Source organism: Panthera leo, chromosome F3 (genome assembly GCF_018350215.1).
Source record: "Panthera leo isolate Ple1 chromosome F3, P.leo_Ple1_pat1.1, whole genome shotgun sequence".
Taxonomy (NCBI): Eukaryota; Metazoa; Chordata; class Mammalia; order Carnivora; family Felidae; genus Panthera; species Panthera leo.
Window position 1 is genome coordinate 44325303 of NC_056696.1, and position 20511 is coordinate 44345813.

General features: G+C 45.2%; 1 protein-coding gene across 5 annotated transcripts; it reads left to right on the top strand.

Annotated features, from left to right (window-relative positions):
- Nucleotides 1-1839: 1839 nt before the first annotated feature.
- On the top strand, nucleotides 1840-20511 carry RHEX (regulator of hemoglobinization and erythroid cell expansion). 5 transcript variants are annotated; one of them, XM_042925105.1, is made up of 8 exons: nucleotides 1840-1891; nucleotides 4486-4576; nucleotides 15318-15507; nucleotides 15614-15876; nucleotides 16090-16190; nucleotides 17487-17612; nucleotides 18919-18989; nucleotides 19520-20511. In XM_042925105.1, the coding sequence occupies exons 4-8, from the start codon at nucleotides 15866-15868 to the stop codon at nucleotides 19718-19720; spliced, it is 510 nt and encodes a 169-aa protein (XP_042781039.1). In that variant the 5' UTR covers nucleotides 1840-1891; nucleotides 4486-4576; nucleotides 15318-15507; nucleotides 15614-15865; the 3' UTR covers nucleotides 19721-20511. The 5 variants fall into 5 exon arrangements, with proteins under 5 accessions (XP_042781039.1, XP_042781038.1, XP_042781041.1 ...); XM_042925104.1 differs by having other exon boundaries at nucleotides 15321-15507; XM_042925107.1 differs by having other exon boundaries at nucleotides 15321-15507; nucleotides 15733-15876.

Sequence of the window (20511 nt, forward strand, 5' to 3'; positions counted from 1 at the left end):
AGAGGATAATCAAAGTGCGGAGATTTGTCTTGATTCCTGTAGGTTAACTGTAGCTCGAGTTAATCACTTAGAGATCATGGCAGAGTCGGGAGCAGAGAGAAGTGTAGTTGACATTAGCAGGTCAATGTGGAGGACATGGACAGTCCAGTTAGGAAATCACTCTTGTGTGTCCCCAAATCTTGAGTGATAGCAGGGCTTTGTGTTCTTAACACAATCCCAAGCAGCAGCTACCGCCACAAACGTATTTCCACAGTGAGCCGATGATACATCGAGGGTCATAGAACACCGAGCCGGACTCAGCCTAAAGAATGGCTTTCTAACTTTCTTTCAGAGAATAAAAGTATAGATCGCTACCATTTGTTGTTTACCACAGAAAGGAACTTCTGTTAAGTGCTTTGCCTAATTATTTATATGACTTCACTTTAAAAAACCTTATGAGTTGTGGCAAGAGCCTAAATGTCCATCAACTGATGAATGGATAAAGAAATGGTGGTTTATATACTACGTGGCAATGAGAAAGAATGAAATATGGCCATTGGTAGCAAGGTGGATGGAACTGGAGAGTGTGATGCTAAGTGAAATAAGCCACACAGAGAAAGACAGATACCATATGTTTTCACTCTTACGTGGATCCTGAGAAACTTAACAGAAACCCATGGGGGAGGGGAAGGAAAAAAAAAAAAAAAAGAGGTTAGAGTGGGAGAGAGCCAAAGCATAAGAGACTCTTAAAAACTGAGAACAAACTGAGGGTTGATGGGGGTGGGAGGGAGGGGAGGGGAGGTGACGGGCACTGAAGAGGGCATCTTTTGGGATGAGCACTGGGTGTTGTATGGAAACCAATTTGACAATAAATTTCATATATTGGAAAAAAAATAATTTAATTTCATATATTAAAAAAAAAACTTATGAGATTAAAAAAAGAGGTATTTATTGTTAACCCAATTTTACAGATGAAAAAACTGAGGATCAGAGAGGTTAAGCAACTTTTGTCAAGTCACACAGCTACCAAGTAGTATGGCAGGGTTTAAATCTGAATATATCTGATTCTGAAGCCATTATTCTCTACTGGTTAGCTTGTCCTGTGACAGGGAGGTGATATCACAGAGATTTATAAAATTCTGCTTTCTTGGTTTCCTATCAGGATCATTTTATCCTCATCACATCTTCTTCGCTCCCAAATTTCAGTCCTGGGGTTTAGCTTGAGACCCGCCCAAAGCTGGTCTATCACACAAACTGCAACAACCATCCTAGGTTGGCCCCATTTAATGTTGAATGGCAAAGAAATTGTCCTTGGAAAATGATCCTCATCAGTTGCCCTGCGTCCCATACGCAATCTCTTAATCTATGGTCACATCAAAGATGGGCCAAGTTGGAAGGGACCTTTGCTAATATCTCGAGACCCACTTCTTCATTTTATGGAGGAAGAACATGAGGTTCCTCGTGGGAAAGTGATTTGTCTGAACTCATGCAGCAAGTTAACATCCGAGGTTGGACTTGAACCCAGGCCTCTTGACTCCTCTTACCAGTGCTCTTTCCCCTTTACCAGGTTATGTGCATATTGGTGGTATTTCAGTGTGCATTCCCATGGAGAGAGACCACTAATCTCCTCCATCTGTGTAAACTGTCTGCAAAGAGGAGCCGGGTAGAGCCCTGCTGAGGGAGATAGAAGGTGTTATCTATTGCTTCACTCGGTTCTACTCAACAGAGTTAGATTATTATCTTCTGAGCAGCCTGTCCCCGCCCTGTTGGAAATGATGAAACATTTGCGACTGACCTCCAATGAGTGAGGAGCTTCCGGGTGGGGCTGGGGGGTCTGTAGAGGAGATGTTTCCATCATTGGAAACATTGTCAAAACACCAGCTGGGATCAGACCTTGCTCTTGGCCCTGGAGGTAAGTATTGTCTGGGTAGGTAGAATTTTAGATTAGTTGAAGGAATGTGTATCTGTGAACATACATGTGTAGAAGTCTCAGAGGGGATTCTCTGTTTATGTGCTGGGATTCCAGAGTGTGGAATTCGATTGCATTCAGGTTGGACTGGACCTGAGATTGAGCAGTTTTTACTTGATGGATATTAGTTTCTTGTTCCCAAGATCTAAGGTATGTCTGTACTAATTGTGGCAGTAATCAGAGCTCCTGGCTGGAAGGTGGGTAGACCTTGGATCCAGACAGAACTAGATCCAAAGAATGCTGCTAGCCCTGTGTAAGCCTCAGTTTCTTCATCTGTAAAATGGGTATAAAACCACCCACCGTCCAGTATTGCTATGAGGATTACAGACAAGGAGTAGTTTAGTGCCCAGTAAAGTGCTACTTTTAAAATAAATTTCTTTTTTTAATTTTTTAAGTCTATTTATTTATTTTGAGAGAGCAAGATTAGGAGAGTGGGGGAGGCGTAGAGAGAGAGAGAGAGGGAGAGAGAGAATCCCAAGCAGACTCTTCACGGTCAGCAAAGAGCCCAATGTGGGGCTCCAGCTCACGAACCACAAGATCATGACCTGAGCTGAAATTAAGAGTCTGATACCTAACTGATTGAGCCACCCAGTACCCCTCCATTAATTAATTACTCTGGGCTGCTGGAAACCAGATCCAAGAGGATATCTCCCTGCAGAAGGCTTTTCCTTCAGGTTCCAGAAGGTTGTTCTGAGTTGCAAAAAACTGGTGTACGTGGTGGGAAGCTGACCGGGGTGGCAATTTGAAAATGTTATGAATGGGTGCGGGGGGGACCTGGGTGGCTCAGTCGTTTAAGCATTCAACTCTTGATTTTGGCTTAGGTCATGATCCCTGGGCTGTGGGATTGAGCCCCGCGTCAAGCTCCTTGCTGAGTTTGGAGCCTGCTTGAGATTCTCTCTCCTTCTCCCTCTGCTCCTCTGCCTAGCTTTCGTGCTCTCTCGCTCTACAAAAAGAAAAAAAAAAAAAAGAAGGAAGTTAAAACAAAAGAAAATGTTATAAATGGAAGTCAGAAAATGCGGGCTGTCAAAGAGGAGAGTCACGGAACAACAGCAAAGAATAATAGGTGACCTTACGTAGAGTTTGCTATGCGCCCGCAACTCTTCTGACAGCTTGACGTATTCTAATTCATTTAATCCGTACAGAACGCCTGAAAATGTGCTATTCGTAACTTCTCTTCACAGATGAGGAAACTGAGGCACAGAGGTGTTAAATGACTTGACTGAAGTCAAACAGTGAAAGAAAACACTTGTGGAGAAGTTAGCTCAGAAGAGTGTTCTGGGAGCAGTCCTCTGGGGAGTTTGGAAAGCATAGTGGTCAGAAGTGTAGCTGAGGCACTTAGGGAAGTTGTGGCAGTGGACAGGCCTGTGGCTTGTTCTGTAAACTGACCTTATTATTCAAGCTTTGGCAACTCTACTCAAAATAATACCTTGAGTGGGATTGGCTGTGCAATTGGCAGGACGGAGGACAGACGGAAATCTGGGGTTCCCTGTTAAAAAGTTATTAAGAATTTATTTATTTATTTTTTAATGTTTATTTACTTTTGAGAGAGGCAGAGCGCAACTGGGGGAGGGGCAGAGAGAGCGATGAGAGATGGAGACACAGAATCCCAAGTAGGCTCCTGGCTCTGAGCTGTCAGCACAGAACGCGAACCCATGAACCGCGAGATCATGACCTGAGCCGAAGCCGGATGCTCAACCTACTGAACCACCCAGGAGCCCCCCAAAATTATTAAGAATTTAAAGATGGCAAGAGCAGAGCCCGAAACCAATCAAGGGGCCCTAGCCCTACGAGGCTGCATAGGAGTCATGCCCATGAAGCCAGCGCTGGTCCTGAGACCCAGCAGTGAGGCAGGGAAAGTGCTGGAAGATGTCACAGTCTCCCTTACCCCTCTTGATAAAAACTCTTTGAGGGAGACGTTTGAATTCCCAATGAGCTGAGGAGGCAACGGAGACTCAGGGACATCAACCCTAAGGTTAAACAGTGTTTCTCCTATGTGAATTGATTTGATTGCAAAGAATGTTACAAAGTGCCTCTCCTACACCTGGACTCCAAGTATCGTGCCAGAAACTGCGGAGTATAAAGTATGGACAAGCCCTGGTCAGAGCCACGGCAGCATTCACAAACTGAGCATAATCTGTAGAAGGTTCTTTGTTTCTCTGAATTCGGGTTGCATTTATCTCAAGCAATTGCTGGCACAATGACTTCCCCAATATTATGAATCAGACATTTCGTATAATTTGGTTTTCTTCCTCAAAAATTGTCAGTGCCTGCCCCTATGAATATGTATTACTAGACATGTGGCATATCTCGTGGGAACTCAAAGGTGCTATTTCTGGTTGATTGGAGTCTCATCATCTGTGTCCACATTAGACTCAGAATCCTAGGACAAAAAAACGTTAGAACTAGACACACCCTCCCCCCTCAGTTGTAGACAGGGAAACTGAGGCTCAGAAAGACAAGGTGACCTGTCAAAGGTGGCCGAATTTGCAAAGTCACCCGGCTGGAAAGTTGATCTGGGTTCTCGTTTCATATTCCAGATGTGTCCCAACCACCTGGGTTGAGGCCCCTGCCATGGTAACCGGCGCTGACGGGAACCCAGAGACGATTGTTCTGACACCCAGGACAAAGGTGATGCCCCAACCCTCTGCTGTCCCCTCACTCCTCCCTTCTCACTGGTGGATATTTTGATCTTCTCCGTCCTCCGGTGCATGGACACGGCAGCAGTCATGGGAGCAGGGACTGTTTAGGACTGACACCTCCCAGGACCATATGGCTCCGTGCCTTGGGTTGCTTATATCTCCCATCTGAAAGTCATGGGTCAGCCCAGTTTCCTTACAGGGCCCTGTGGAAATGGTGTGTTTATATAGTTCAGCCAGTTTGTGTTGAATCCTCTGTTCTGGTCTGAGGATCACTCCCCGTTGAGCACCCATACGAGCCAGGCACTCAGCTGACCTTCTCAAATACTGTGTGCAGTGTGGTGACGGCTCTGGCCCCAAACAGCCTGGGTTTGAATTCCGTCCTCCCCGTGCGGGATTAGAGTCCGATTTTCTCATATATAACCTGGGGACGACCACAGTGGCGACCTCGTAAGTTTGCCATCGTGATGATTAAACGAAATAATTTATGCAAAATGCTTCGCCCGATGCTGGCACATAGAGCAAGCACACAACTTGAGTTGAAAAAATGAAACAGGTGCTGTCCCCATTTTTCAGGTAAAACTCGAGGCCTGGGGAAAGAAAGCAACTCACAGGCAGGAGGGCCAGAGCTAAAACTTCAAAGCCAATCCCCCTGGCCCCCAAGTCCCTGCTCCTCCGTATTTTCCTGCACCTACTTGTGAGGTTGGCTTGTGGTATACCCCACTTGCTCCCACTCTCTTATTTACATGTGGCTAAATCTGTGTCGAAACTTGTTGAAGACGGTGAGTGGATTTCCCTGTAGCCAGAGCTGGCAGCCACCTTCAGCCGGCCTGCTCTGGCCCTCCTTCTCCATCCAGCCATAGCCTGTTCTTCAGTCGTTCTACTCAGTGACTCCTCTCTGAATATTCTATTGAGCGGGGATCAACTTTTCCTCTGACATAGTGCATAGTACTGACACCACTCCTTCTGAACATTCGTCATGCTTCATGGTGACATCTCTTCTTTTGGATTTTTCGCTTATTAACGTCCGGATTTTCCGACACAGTGTGAGCTCTTGAATGTTCAGATGGCCTTCTCTCCTTCTTCCTGTCCATCAGAGTATTTCGCCCAGGGCCGTGCACCTAGACCTCTCAGTGTGTATTTGATCGATTGGAACTCGGACATTTAGCTGATTGTCTCAGTGTTCTATTAACATGATGAGATATAGTTAAGATTGTAAATGAATTTTTGATGTAGATAAGTTTGGAACTATGCTGACTGAGCAGCTCAGAATTTCTGGGCTTGTTTTCTTTTCCTGATTAGAAAAAAGATACATGTACATTGCAGAAAACTTTGATATGACAGATAGTGTAAAGAATTAAATAAAACATCATCCACAATTGCAATATGCAGTTTTGTTAACATTTAGGTATATATTTTTTCTATTTCCCCTTTTTGAAAAAAGAACATTAAAATAACCCCCAATTTAATTGCCATAAATTTACATTCATGAATAAATCTATATTTGATATGAAAAATTATTGTCAACGAACTATTCGGGATTTGGTGAACCAAATCAGGTGATTGGGGGTTATCACTAAACTAATATAAAAGACAAAAACATTTAATGACCCAAAGTTTTCTTTTTTGTACAAATTTTCATTCTTTTTTTAAAAAAATATGTTCTGTAGGTAGCTAACTATAACTACATTGTTCTTCCTCATGGAACAGATTCCTTCCCCAGATTAATTTTTTCTCAATATAATTTTAAATGTTGGTATAATATTCCACTCTATACCTTCACCCTAATTTATCTAATCTTTGTGTTTCAGTTAGGTTGTTTCCCATTTTTCACTTCTTTAATCAATAGTGGGTACAGCTACCTTGTGATAATAGCTTTAGTCCTATTCCAGATTGTCTGTAAACTGTTCCACGCTTTTTACCCATTTATCATTTGGGGATAGGAGGGCTTTTCTTAAAAATTTTTTTAATCTAAAACCTTTTAAAGTTATGTATTGCACACACTGGTTCTAACGTTTTTGTCTATTTGCCTTTAAATTTTGCTTACTTGACTTTAATATGTGAAGTTTTAATATTTTAGAGTGGAATCTATTTTTTCCTGTTGCTTTGTGACTTCTTCCATTGCGTATAAGCTGAGACAGTTTTCTCTCATCTGGGGATTTAATAAATATTATTGAATATGTGAATATCCAGTCCCATATCCTTCTACTTTTAATGACTCAACTTAAAACGATTTACTTCTTTAATCCCTTTGGAATTTATTTTGTTGTATCATGTCTGGGTGTAAGTTATTTTTTTTCTTACAGGTGGCTAATTCATTATTCTGTGTGCAACATTTTCTAAATGACACTTTCCTTTCCTCCCACTGCCTTGTGAACCACTTTTATGATAATATTTATTGTACATCCTAGTGTAGTTTTTCAAATCTGCACCACCCTTTAACAATGGTATGTCAGGAACCTGCCTGGTCACAAATCCTTTTCAAACGTGTTCCAGATCTTCTGGACTGTTGTTAATTTTTTGCCCAGATAAATTATAGAATTCATTTGGAGTCGTAAAAAATTTCTCACTGTAGTTTTGACTGGAGTTATATTGAACCAGCAAATTAATTTCAAAATGATTTTTTTTTTTTTTTTTTTTTTAGTCTTCTGGATTGCCAGTCTGGAACATGGGAATGTTCTCTCTATTAGTGTCTCTCTATTAGTTTATGTCTTGTACATCTCTCAGTACGTTTTTATTATTTTCTTCAAAATAACTTTCTTACAATTAAAATTATTCTTAGCTCTATGAGGTGCAATGGCTGCTAAGGTTGCCGGGCCCCCCTCCATGCAATTCCATTACCTCACTGGTTATTGCTGATACAATAGGAAGAAGAGCTGGTAATTTTAGAATAGTTATCATGCTTTCAGGACTTTTCCTGAGTAGTCTGATTAATCTCACTGCTTTTTCAATTGACCGTTTGGGATTTCTAGGTATAAAATCACATCTCTTGCAAATCAGGATAAATTTGACTTGCCCTTCCCCAAGCTGTACCTTCGTTAATGTCACGTATCAGTTAATTAGCTTAGGCTCCAACACCCGGCTGCCTGGGCACAAAAACCCCATTAACTCTTCTTACCACCTTGAGCAAATTACTTAACTTCTATGTGTCTTAGTTTTGCCCTCTGTAAAATGGAAATGACAATTATATTTCAATTAAAAAAAAAAAAAGAAAGAAAAGAAAAAGGAGAAAAATAGCACCTACCTCCTAGGGTAATTGAGAGAATCAGGTGAGTTATAGATGTCAAAGTGTCACAGAACATCTCAATAAACATTCCACACCCTTATTATTACTCTAGGTTAGAGGTCGGAGGAACTTCTAACTTCCCAGGGTTAGAGTTTCCAGGATTAATTTTTTAAAATGGTTACAGCAGACATCTTTGTTCTTGGCTGCTAAAACATTTTACCACTTGGTAAGATGTTGATTATTGGTACAGAAGGGATATTCTTTATTATAGTAAGAAATTATTCTCATATTCTTATTTTATTAACTTAAAAAGTAAGAAATGAGTATTTTATTTCATCAAATGTTTTTCGGTGTTTTACTGAGATGAACATTTTAAAAACTGGTTCTTGGGGTGCCTGGGTGGCTCAGTTGGTTAAGCATCTGACTTTGGCTCAGGTCATGATCTCACAGTTTGTGGGTTCAAGCCCCGCGTTGGGCTCTGTGCTGACAGCTCAGAGCCTGGAGCCTGCTTCAGATTTCGTGTCTCCCTCTCTCTCCGCCTCTCCCCCACTCATGCTCTCTCTCTCTCTCTCTCTGTCTCAAAAATAAATAAATGTTAAAAAAATAATAATAATAAAATAAAAACTTGATCTATTGATGCTATATTCATATCATGTAAGAGGCAATTTGCTGTAATGATTGAGAGCTGGGCTTGGTTTGAAATTTGGCTCTGGCCATGGTGGGGTGGTGATGGGGGACCAGGGCAAATTGCTCGACCTCTCCAAACCTTTCTGTCTTATCTAGGAAATGGTGGTAGTGTCTATCCTTGCAGAGTAAGGTCATGTTAAATACCCAACATTAGTTTTCATTATTGTAATAACTAATTTCCTGGATGTTCCTGAAGGAACTCCTTGACATTATCCTATATTTACTTCTGTATTTGTAAGTGACAAGATCCTGCAGAGTTTTCCACCTTTTTTATGCTCTGGATCTGCTTATACAGCATAAACATTACGTGTTCCTTAAAAGTTTGAAGTAACTTATTTTCTAAAACTATTCGGGGGGTGCCTGGGTGACTCAGTTGGTTGAGAGTCTGACTCTTGATTTTGGTTCACGTCGTGATCCTAGTATCATGGGATCGAGCCCCACATCGGACTCCCATGCTGAGAGTGGAGGCTGCTTAAGATGATCTCTCTCCCTCTGCCCCACTCTCTAAAATTAAAACAAAACAAAACAAAAAAAACCCCAACTATTTGGACACAAAATTTGAGTAGATTAGTTCCAATAATGCTTTTAATTTCTAAATAATAGTAACTCTCTTTTGTTGTATGCTTCTTTCTTTTTTAAATTTTTTTTAATGTTTATTTATTTTTGAGAGCGGGAGAAACAGAGTGTGAGCGGGGGAGGGGCAGAGAGAGAGAGGGAGACACAGAATATGAAGGAGGTTCCAGGCTCTGAGCCATCAGCACAGAGCCCGATGCGGGGCTCGGACTCACAAACTGCAAGATCATGACCTGAGCCAAAGTCGGATGCTCAACCGACTGAGCCACCCAGGCGCCCCTATTGTATGCTTCTTTCTATTTGGCGAAAGTTGTAATAACTACTTCACGTAACTCATCTGACTTTATCCTCAGAAGCAGGTATCATTTGTATCCATCTTATTCAAACCTAAGAACCAGTTATTATTGCTCCCATCTTACAGATAAGAAAACTAAGGCTTTGACGGGTTCAAGAACTAGACCAAGCTCATGCAGGGAATGAGCTGGGGTGTGAACCCACGCTTCCAGACGCCAGTTCTCTGTCTTTAGCGGCTGCATGCCATGCTGCCTCCCCAACTTCTTTCTTGTGATCTTGTTTTGGTTTTGGTGCCTTATGGAATCAATTTTGCTCGTTTATATCTTTCTAGAAACTCATGAATTTTATTGAGATTACATTAAAAAATTCCTTAGTAGCCTCACAGTTTTTGATCTCCTCTGTTTCCGTGGTTATATACATAATCGTGTATGTATACGGTTTCCGTGGTTTGGCTGATTTATGTTTCCTCTTTTTTTTGATTATTCCCAACTGCATATTAAATTAAGGAAGAAAAGTCTAGTAGTGTGGAGGAGACTGGATGATACTATAAAATAGAAACAGATTTTGTTTTCTTTCAAAATATCCCATTTCCATCCAAATTTGCTTCTCTTTCCCCTTCCTGACTTCAGTCTTTAAAGAACAGAATGCTTGGAGCTAGAAGGAACCTGAGGACTTTGAAGCACCAAGCCCCTTCATTCTCCAGGGCCTAGAAAGGATTCTACCCGTCCCAGCTCCCCAGCAGGCAAGCGCAGGAGAGAGAGAGAGAGACAGAGACAGAGCGCGAGCAAGGAGGGGCAGAGAGAGAGGGAGACACAGAATCTGAAGCAGGCTCCAGGCTCTGGGCTGTCAGCACAGAGCCCGATGTGGAGCTCGAACTCACGAACGGTGAGATTATGACCTGAGTGGAAGTTGATGCTTAACGGACTGAGCTACCCAGGAGCTACCTTAACGGACAGGTACCCAGTACCCTAAAGCTACTTAATTTTAAAAGATTGATAGCCTAACAATGTTGAGAGTGATTATTGATTATTGCATTCCATATGATTTTCATGTAAATCATCTTCTATTGTGCTCTTTTTTCAAACGACTCTTTGTGACTCTTCAGTGAAAGCATGGTGTCAGCCAGGAGGAGGTGCCTCTTAATTATTTCACCTCTATGTTAGGCTGTACCAACGAGAGCCCCACGAGAGCTCCTCTATCACAAGAAAGGGGAAACAATAAGATGGGACCCAGGCCTAACTGGACGTCTCGGGACTTCCACCCAGGCCTGAAGCAAGCAGAGGAGAGGCTCCCAGCACCCTGTGGGAGCGTGATTGGGAAATGCCTGGCAGGGCGTTACATTAGTATTGGTCTGGGCATCAAAACTAAGCATGTGAAAGAGGATAGGAGAGTCCAAATCTTGATCATGGAATGAGCCACGGCAAACTCTCACAGTCCAGGCACTTTTTTCACAACATAATTACTCTAAATTGCTCATTTCCTGGTTATTTGGTATGTGTGTGTGTTGTGGGGGGAGTGCAAATGAGCAGATGTTTTTGCCCACTGTCTGATCAGCAATCTGCAATTAGACCCCAAGGAACAACCTGCTCATTGTGGTTAGGGGCCATTAGCCACTTAAATAATGACATCTGTCATCATTTTCATACCTCATCCTGTCCCTGATCTTATCTTCAAACTGTGCTCAACATGAATGCCTGCCTTTCCTAAAATAGACCAACTCGATTTTTAATAGCTCTACTCCAGTCACCATCTTGGTGAAGTGTTTCAGGGTTGAACAACGTGTAGTTCGCAACTTCCTTGATTTACGATGGGGTCAGCTCCCGATAATCCCATCATAAATCGCAACTATTATAAGTTGGAAATGCTTTTACTCCACCTAACCTACCAAACATCAGAGCTTAGCCTAGCCTGCCTTAAACGTGCTCAAAACACTTACATTAGCCTAAAATCTAATCATCTGACACAGAGCCTATTGTTTAATAAAGTGTCGAATAGCTCATGTACTTTATTGAATCCTGTACTGAACGTGAAGAATGGAAGGCGTGTATGGGCACAGAAGGGTTATGAGTGTATTGTCTGTGGACCCTCATGATCGCGTGGCTTATTGGGAGCTGCCCCACATCAGAGAGGGTTTGCACAGCATATCGCCAGCTCACAAAAAGATCTAAGGTCAAAATTCCAAGTACGGTTTCTACTGAATGGGTATGCTTTTCCGTACCCATTGTAACATCTAAAAATTAAGTCAAACTGTCGTGGGGCCCATCCGTAATCATCGCGTGCTTCTCACAAGCCTGATGTTGCATGAAGTTCCATACAAACAGCATAAAGCACTGAGCCCACACAAGAACTCTCTGAGATAGAGGCTATCGTTCTCCTCATCTTCCAGGTACAGGAGCTGAGGTACTGAGAGATTTAATAATTCACATCTAGAAGGGAACAGAACTTGGATTCAGACTGAAGTCTGTTGGACTTTATGCTATATACTGACACAGGTCCTGTGCACCATTTGGTTAGTGAGATGTTCACAATATACCAAAATGATGGAGGGAAGCATAGGCAATATGGTTCTGTACGAAGAGCCAAACTAAGATATTGGTTTTAAAATAATGGGACATTTATTTAATGCAGCGATTCTCAACTGGGGGCAAAAGTGACTGCCTCACCCTGGGGCATTCGGAAATGTGTGGGGTCATTTTTGGTCATTTTGGTTGTTACATTAGCCTGTTACAATGGTGGTCTTCCAAGATGCTGAATATCCAGTGGGGCGCAAAACAGCTCTGGACAACAAGGAACTGTCTGGCTCTGAAAGTCACAGAGCGCTAAGAAACACTGATAAAGTAGAATAGTAGTATGCCAGAAACTCAAGTATGTAGCAAACTCAAATGGCTTCGGGGATCAGTCAGGAACGGAAGAGCACACACCCCTTCTTAGGGCATCCAAATCCAAATCTTTAAAGGACTTCATCAGACAAAATCACCTAGGCGCCGAATTTGGCCCGAGGGCCTCCAGAGTGGAAATTTTTTTTTTTTAATTTTTTTTTTCAACGTTTTTTATTTATTTTTGGGACAGAGAGAGACAGAGCATGAACGGGGGAGGGGCAGAGAGAGAGGGAGACACAGAATCGGAAACAGGCTCCAGGCTCTGAGCCATCAGCCCAGAGCCTGACGCGGGGCTCGAACTCACGGACCGCGAGATCGTGACCTGGCTGAAGTCGGACGCTTAACTGACTGCGCCACCCAGGCGCCCCCAGAGTGGAAATTTTTAATGAAGGCTTTTCTGATCTGGAAACATGTTTACGATATACTCAGTGAAGAGAAAAAGCTGCTGATCAGTATGATGTTTAGAAAAGATCGTACACGTGTAAACACGGATTTACATGCACACCTATGCACAGTACATACATGTATGAGAACCTGTGGAGAGTGCTCTGGAGTCAACCGTGGGGTGATTTTGTGAAATGCTTTGCTTATTTGCATTTTGAATTGTACCACAAATATCTATTAGTTGTTTAATTTTTAATGAATAAGGAGAGAAAGGAGCCTTAAAAGAAATTAAAATTTAAGTGTGGTTTCAGAACCCAGCCCTAGTGGCTTTCTGGCCATGCCCTTGGATGAAAGAAGGAGAATAATTTCTGTGATTAAGGACAAATGAGACATTGAATATGAGGTAATCAATACTGACACACCAGAGGGGCGCCTGGGTGGCTCAGTCGGTTAAACGTCTGACCTCAGCTCGGGTCACGATCTCGCAGCTCATGAGTTTGAGCCCCGTGTCGAACTCTGTGCCGATGGCTCAGAGCCTGGAGCCTGCTTCGGATTCTGTGTCTCCTTCTCTCTCTGCCTCTCTCCCCTCGTGCTCTGTTTCTCCCTCTCTCTCTCTGCAAACTAAATAAATATTAAACAAAAAATACTAACATACTAAAACACCTTTGAAAATGAACACTGTTGGTTCCCAGAGACACCAGCCTGTGATTTTTGCGTCTTTCATGATGCCATACAGCTCTCCCGGTGAAGTCCGATCTTTTGCAGCTGCCCCAGAAATCAATACTGCAATTTGCTTGAGAAATCAATGCCTGTCGAAATTTCAAGAGGGTTTATCCAAAATAAGACAAGAGCCAGGCATTTAAAATATAACTATGCCCTTTTCCATCAAGTTGCCCAATCCTTCAAGATCACCGTTTTCCCTGAAAAATCCCCATTTTGCTTCATCTCCATCGTTTCTGTGTTTTATTTCCAGCGTCTTGACTCTGCAAATTTCATTTTGTGCACAAGTCACTTTTGACTAAGCTTTCTTTCTGCAGTTTGCTCATCCTGTGGGGGAATACTGGATTTTCTACCCACTGGTCTATGGACTTCAGGGACTTCCCGGAGTCCTTTCTCACCTGCCTTCTGGGGTGTGCTCACCTCCTGCTCCCTGCCTCCCCCCCCCACCCCCCCCCACTGTAGCCCCTTCTTACCAGCACCTGATGCTTACGAGGCAACCGGGAGCATTTACCTTGACAAGCAATGGGTAGATAGCGTTAGGTTCCTTTGGGAGAAGTATCTAGAATTAGTTATGTAGGGAAGGGGGTGGGTTAAGGAAGTACGATGAAGAAATTGGGTATGTGTTGCTTCCAACTTTTGATCTTGTAAAGAAAAGCCACTGCCAAGGACTAGCGTGTTGGTATGTGAAAGGAGATGGTGTATTTTCTCTCTGGAAACTTGCAGCTGACCAACGCCCACAGCCCTGAAGAGGGTTTGGTGGCAAACCCCACAGCCTTCCTGCCCCTCATTGCCTTCTCTCTGTCTTGCTTCTTGGTCTGAGTTCTGATCTTAGAAAGCCCCGGTGTGAAAACTACAAATAAAAACAAGACTTTCAGGACTTTCCCACTGCCCTTCGCCCTTGGAAACACTGATGGGGGAAAATAGGTGTCAGGAGCAGTGAAAGGCTGTTTAAGGTTTATGGTCTGCAGCAGGGCAGTGGGTGGTTGTCTCCCCATCTCTGCTGAGTAAGTATCATCTCAGAGGCTTTGAAATTATCCTGCCTTTGTCTTTTAGTAAATTCCATATTCAGCAACATGCTGATGAAATTCATAAGCTGATTTTTTAAATTAATTTTTTAATGTTTATTTTTTGAGAGAGAGAGAGAAACAGAACATGAGCAGGGGAGGGACAGAAAGAGAGGGAGTCACAGAATCCGAAGCAGGCTCCAGGCTCCAAGCTGTCAGCACAGAGCCTGATATGGGGCTCAAACCCACTAGCCGTGAGATCATGAGTTGAGCTGAAGTCGGACGCTTAACTGACTGAGCTACCCAGGCACCTGATTTTTATTTATTTATTTATTTATTTATTTATTTAAATATTTTTTAATTTATTCTTGAAGGAGAGAGAGAGACAGAGCGTGAGCAGGGGAGGGGCAGAGAGAGGGAGACACAGAATCCGAAGCGGGCTCCAGGCTCCGAGATGTCAGCACAGAGCCCGATGCGGGGCTCGAACCCGCAAACTGTGAGATCATGACCTGAGCCGAAGCCGTACGCTCAACCGACTGAGCCACCCAGGCACCCCCTGATTTTTAAAATCAACATATTCATGAGTGTGTAAGAGCATCCAGAGTCTAAACCCCAGTGATATCCAGAGTCTAAAACCCCACGAAGCCACGAATGGTGTGCATGTGATTTCTTTCTTTTTTTTTTTTTTTTTAAGTTTATTTATTTATTGAGAGAGAGAAAGAGTGCAAGCAGGATACAGGCAGATAGAGAGAGAGAGGGAGTGAGAAAGAATCCCAAGCAGGCTCAGCACCATCAGTGCAGAGCCTGATGTGGGGCCTGAGCTCACAAACTGAGATCATGACCTGAGTTGAGACCAAGACTCTGTCGCCTAACGGATTGAGCCACCCAGGCACCCCAAGATTTGGATTTCTTTAACAAATCTCTCCTGGCGTATTTGCGCATGTTCAACCCCTTGGTGCTTTCCAGCAGCAGGTGAAGATTCTCTGAAAGCCAAGACCAGTGGTTGAACGTGCAGGCTTGGACTTAGAGCCCAAATCCAGGCCCCACCACTTGCCAGCTGTGCGACCTCAGACATGAGCCTCTGCTCTCTGAATCTCATGCTGCTTGTTATCGAAAGAGCGTACTGATATCTCGGCCATGGGACCGTGTGAATCAGGTAGGAAGGTGGGTGTGCCAGGGGCTCAGCGCTGGGGCTGTCATCGAGTGCGTGCCCACCCCGTTCGGTGCTAACACCGAACTACGAGATACTGCCTGTTTTGTAGATTCAAAGCTTGAAATCTGGGGAGAGGAAAGCCAGTGACGCCCCGAGCAGCTGAGTTCGCCTGAAGGGAATTGGAGCGTAGAGCCCGGGAGTCCTGACCCGCTGCCTTGCCTCCTGCAGGTCTGTAGGACGGTCCCGCAGGTGGCTCTACGTGGAGACGAAGTGCCCAGAGTGGTTCCTTTCAGGTGTCTTCTTCCTGCCCCCACCAAAGCCTGAGCCTCACTTACGCCCACAGCTGCCCTGCAAGTTCATCATGCTGACGGAGTGAGTGGTTCCCATCAGACCGTGCACCGGGCTTCCAAGCATGCACGCCACGTTCCCTGGCTCCCTACACCTTCCCGTCCAGAGAGGCAAAGAGACCTGCCCTGAGACACACGGCAACACCAGATGGCTGCCTCTGGCTGGGGGCAGGGTGGGTTTGCAGCCGATTTAGAATCTCCACAACCTCTAACTCTGATGCTGCTCCGTTCCCAACAGAGACATGAAGTTCTGGCATGGCTTAGTGATCGCAGTGGTGTCCCTCATTCTACAGACCTGCCTCTTCGCTGCCATCAACTACCTGCTCAGCAGGCACATGGGTAAATAGCCTGGCGCTCTTTCCTCCTAGTCACCTGTAGGGACCACCCCTGAGCCTATAGCAAGACGAGCCCCGGAATACCCCTTGAATACCTACTTGAGGATCCACTAGCCGGGTCATCCCTTACTGGGTAATCCCCACTCTGACCCAACCTATTTCTGGTTGGAATGATGGCCCAGAGCCCTTCCACCACCCAGACCTTCTACCTAGGGATAAGCTTCTGCAGTACTCTTGAGGGTGGGCTCATTTAGCCTGGGCCTAACTTTCTTCATCACCACCAAAGGACTCAAAATGAAGAAAGGACTTTGAATTCCAGGAGAAGGGAATATGGCTAGACTAAAAGATGGACTTAAATTCTTTTTTTTCCAATATATGAAATTTATTGTCAAATTGGTTTCCATACAACACCCAGTGCTCATCCCAAAAGGTGCCCTCTTCAATACCCATCACCCACCCTCCCCTCCCTCCCACCCCCCATCAACCCTCAGTTTGTTCTCAGTTTTTAAGAGTCTCTTATGCTTTGGCTCTCTCCCACTCTAACCTCTTTTTTTTTTCCTTCCCCTCCTCCATGGGTTTCTGTTAAGTTTCTCAGGATCCACGTAAGAGTGAAAACATATGGTATCTGTCTTTCTCTGTATGGCTTATTTCACTTAGCATAACACTCTCCAGTTCCAAGATGGACTTAAATTCTTGAACTGATTTACTGTGTTCTGTTCTGGGATGGCATTAAAATTAGGGAAAATAAAATAAAGGGACTCTGGGCTTCTCTAGCCATTCATTCATTCATTCATTCAATATGACAGGGAACCAAACAAAAATCTGTGTCCTTATATAACTTACACATCATGGGGGGCACAGACAACAAACTAGATAAACAGGTAATACACACATGTTAGATTATGGTGAGTGCTAGGGAAGAAAAAGATGAAGCAAGGCAAGGAGGTATGAATTGGATGATGGCCAGCATCACTGAAATGCCAACCTTTTAGTATAAACATCTGGCAGTGAGGAAGCGAGTGGCACCTGCAAAGGCCCTGAGGCAGAAAGCTGTTTGGAAGAGAGGCCAGTGTGGCTGGAACGGAGAGAGGGGGGAACAGCGAGGCCACAGGGGGCCTTGGAGGCTGGGGCTTTGGCTCATCCTGCAAGCGAGGTGAGAGGTGCTGCCCGGTTGTGAGCAGAGCGCTGAGGTTTGAAGAGGTTCCTCTGAATGTTTTGCTGTCTCGAGGGCAGTGCTCAGAGACAGGATGTTCCTGACCTGGAGAGCTGGCACTTTTGACCCTTGCCCTGTCCCCTTTAGCCAGCCAGAGTGAGCGGATCCTGAAAGGGGCCAGGCTCCAGGCCCCCTGGCCCAGCCCTGCGCGTCAGCCATGTGCTGCCACGGAGGAGACGCGAAGCGCTCCTGTGCCTGCGCCCCGTCACAGGTGTGAGTAACGGGGCAGGGGAAGAACTTGTCATAAAGCTTATTCTGCTCTGTCCGGGCCGTGGAGAGCTGCTCTGCCGCAGCCGGGCTCTGTCCTGGCCAGCCCAGCCCCTGGCCGGAAGATTCCTCCCACCTGCCTCCCCGAAGGCCTCACCAGCCTAGCTTTTCCAGCAAGCTACTCTTTCATCACGCAGGGCAGATCTCGCTGGGTTTGGGTGGGTCTAAGTTCTTTTCCCCCTCTGATCATGTGTGAGCCACTGCAAAGGGAGCTTGGGGCCATCTCTGTTCCTGTCTTTGTCATTGAGACTATGGCGCCTGTTTCCGTCTGGCCGAGATTTCAACTGCCTCTGCCTGCCTCTGGCCGTGGTATCCAGGGGTTTTAATAAATGCTAGTGTTGGTGATGGTTCAAGTCTACGTTCCCCTCTGGCAGGCGAGCCAGCAGGAATACCACCCACTGGTTTTCTCTCTCGAGGCTTGGGAGACCCACCAGGTCACCGTTCACACAATGGAAATTGCTGCTTCCGAAGCAAGACAGCTACCCCTGTGTGCTCACTCCCCAGAGATCGCACCTTTTCCAGCGGGTTTTCTCTTGATCGATTTGCATCCGCTCCGACCTTCCAATTTTATCTTTTCAGTTGGAGAGATCTGGTTGTCAGGCTTCCCTGGCACCGAGATAAGACCTCAGCGCAGGAGAGAACTAGAAGAGACCGCTCATGTGAATTCGGTGTTTCTGCAAAAAGGGAGGGGCACTGGCCTCATCGTGACCCTGGCCCTAGAGCGTCACCGAAGCCTGGCCAGAATCAGAGACTCTCTGGCAGGCACCTCAAAGATCATCATGCAACCTCCTTGTTTCACAGGGAGCAAAACCAGACACAAAAAGGGATGTCACCTGCCTAGCGTTAGTGACAGGTCTAGAGCCAAACCTGTGGCCGGGACTAGGGAGGCCAGAGCTACGTGCTCGGGGCCACGCTGCGTCAGCGTGTTCCTGCTTCTCCCTTCCAGCACAATCAAGTGATATTAGTCTTAGATGGAGCTGGACAGCGCGGCAGTGTCTGGACTCTTGGGCACATTCTTGCCTATTTGGCGGGGTGGAGGGGGGCGCTTTCTCTCCCCACCCTTTCTCTGTTCAGTGTCTTCTTTCTCTACTGAGGGCTCCGTATCTCTCTTCCCTGCTTGTCTTTGCATGGCTGGCTTTGCCTGACTTAGTCTCCTTCTCCCTTCCGTTGTGCCCATCCCCTCCTAACACCTCCCCACCCCCCACCCCGCTCCCCAGTGTTCCTTAGAAGAACAGTTTCTATTTCTCCCTAGATGACAGTGACACGTCCTCAGATAGCTCCAACAGCTCGGACGTCTCCGGCAGCTTGCCTCCCACCTGCCAGGTAATGGACACCCCTAGTGGTCCCAGCCCTTCATATGCAGTTGGGGTCCTTGCTACAAAAGACTGAGCATCCAGGCCACTCCAGCTACAAGGATGGGAGCAGGGATGGAGGGGTTTCTTGAGTCATTACAACATCCTCGGGTGACGGGTGTCATGATCCTCAGGTTCATGGCATCCCCACAAAATGGGTCTGAGTGAACCATGAAAATGCAAGTGTCAATGGACCACCTCCTCCTCGCCATATCCCAGTCACCAGGCCAAAGTCTGCTCTGAGTCCTGACCTCACGGGGATTGAGTCTCCACATCTTTCCTGAAACCCCTGAATTCCCTGCAGACAGAGGCACAGAGCTGTTGGTAGTGTTCCCCCTTGGCCTGGCCCTGCTCTCCGACACAGCCACCCGGAGCCAGCTTCTCTCCCTGCCAGCCTAGGGCGAGACGAGGGTCCTTCAGTGAGAGTGCAGTCCTGGGGTGTCCCCTCCTCCAACCCTGGTAGGAATCTTGACCCACATTTCTCTGCTTTTTTCCCCTAAGGCCACCAAGGATGTGAATTACACACAAGTGGTCTTTTCAGCCCCTGGAGGACTAAAAACTGAACCTGCCCTGGACTATGAGAACATAAAGGAAACCACAGACTACGTCAATGTCAATCCAAAAAGCCACAGGCCCAATTTCTGGACTTTTGTGACCCCTGCTAACTCTGAGTCGGTAGAATACACTCAGGTGGCCATGTGAATTCTAGGGTTTTAACGGGGTGCAGTTCTCTACAAATTCTTGCACTCATTTTGGAAGGGAATGACTGTTTTTTGTTTTATTTTGTTTTGTTTTGTTTTGTTTTAAACAAGGCATAGGAGAATAAGTAGGCCTGTATCTCACTCAGCAAGAAAGATTCAGGTCAGCTGTCAAGTAGAACTTCCAGGATAAGTATGAATGAGTGGAGATATCAGTAGAGAAAGTGGTAATGTCTTTCTCCACAGAAAACTGTGGGGGAAAAATTGTTTGATCAGCTGTAGCAGAGTTCTGTTTGGTAACCTTACCGTTAAAGTGACTCTCCGGGCTTTTTAATTTTTTGGCAATAAACAGCTTCCTTAAAAATTTTAAATGAAACGGCAACTACCAATTCCCTTTTTCCTCGTGCCTAACCCTGCACGCTGCCCCTTTTCAGAGCTACGTCTAGCTGAGCAATCCCGCTCTGCCCTCAGCACTTTAAATAGGCCACTTAGAAAGCCCGCCATCATCCAACCTTCGAATTCCCTGTTTTTTAGGGAACAAAAGATGACAGACAGAGTTCTGGGTAAACACCAACTAGCATCACAATCTGGGATTCCAGAGAAAAATCTCCCCAAATTCAATCCAATGGAATGTAATATTCTTTTCTGGATTGTTCTTTGTTTGTGTAAAGCCAATTAGGAATACAAGGGCACTTTCTTAGCTTGATTAAAATAGCTTGTCTCAGGGGCGCCACGGAGGCACAGATGGTTAAGCATCAGACTCTTCATCTTGGCTCAGGGCATGATCTCACGGTT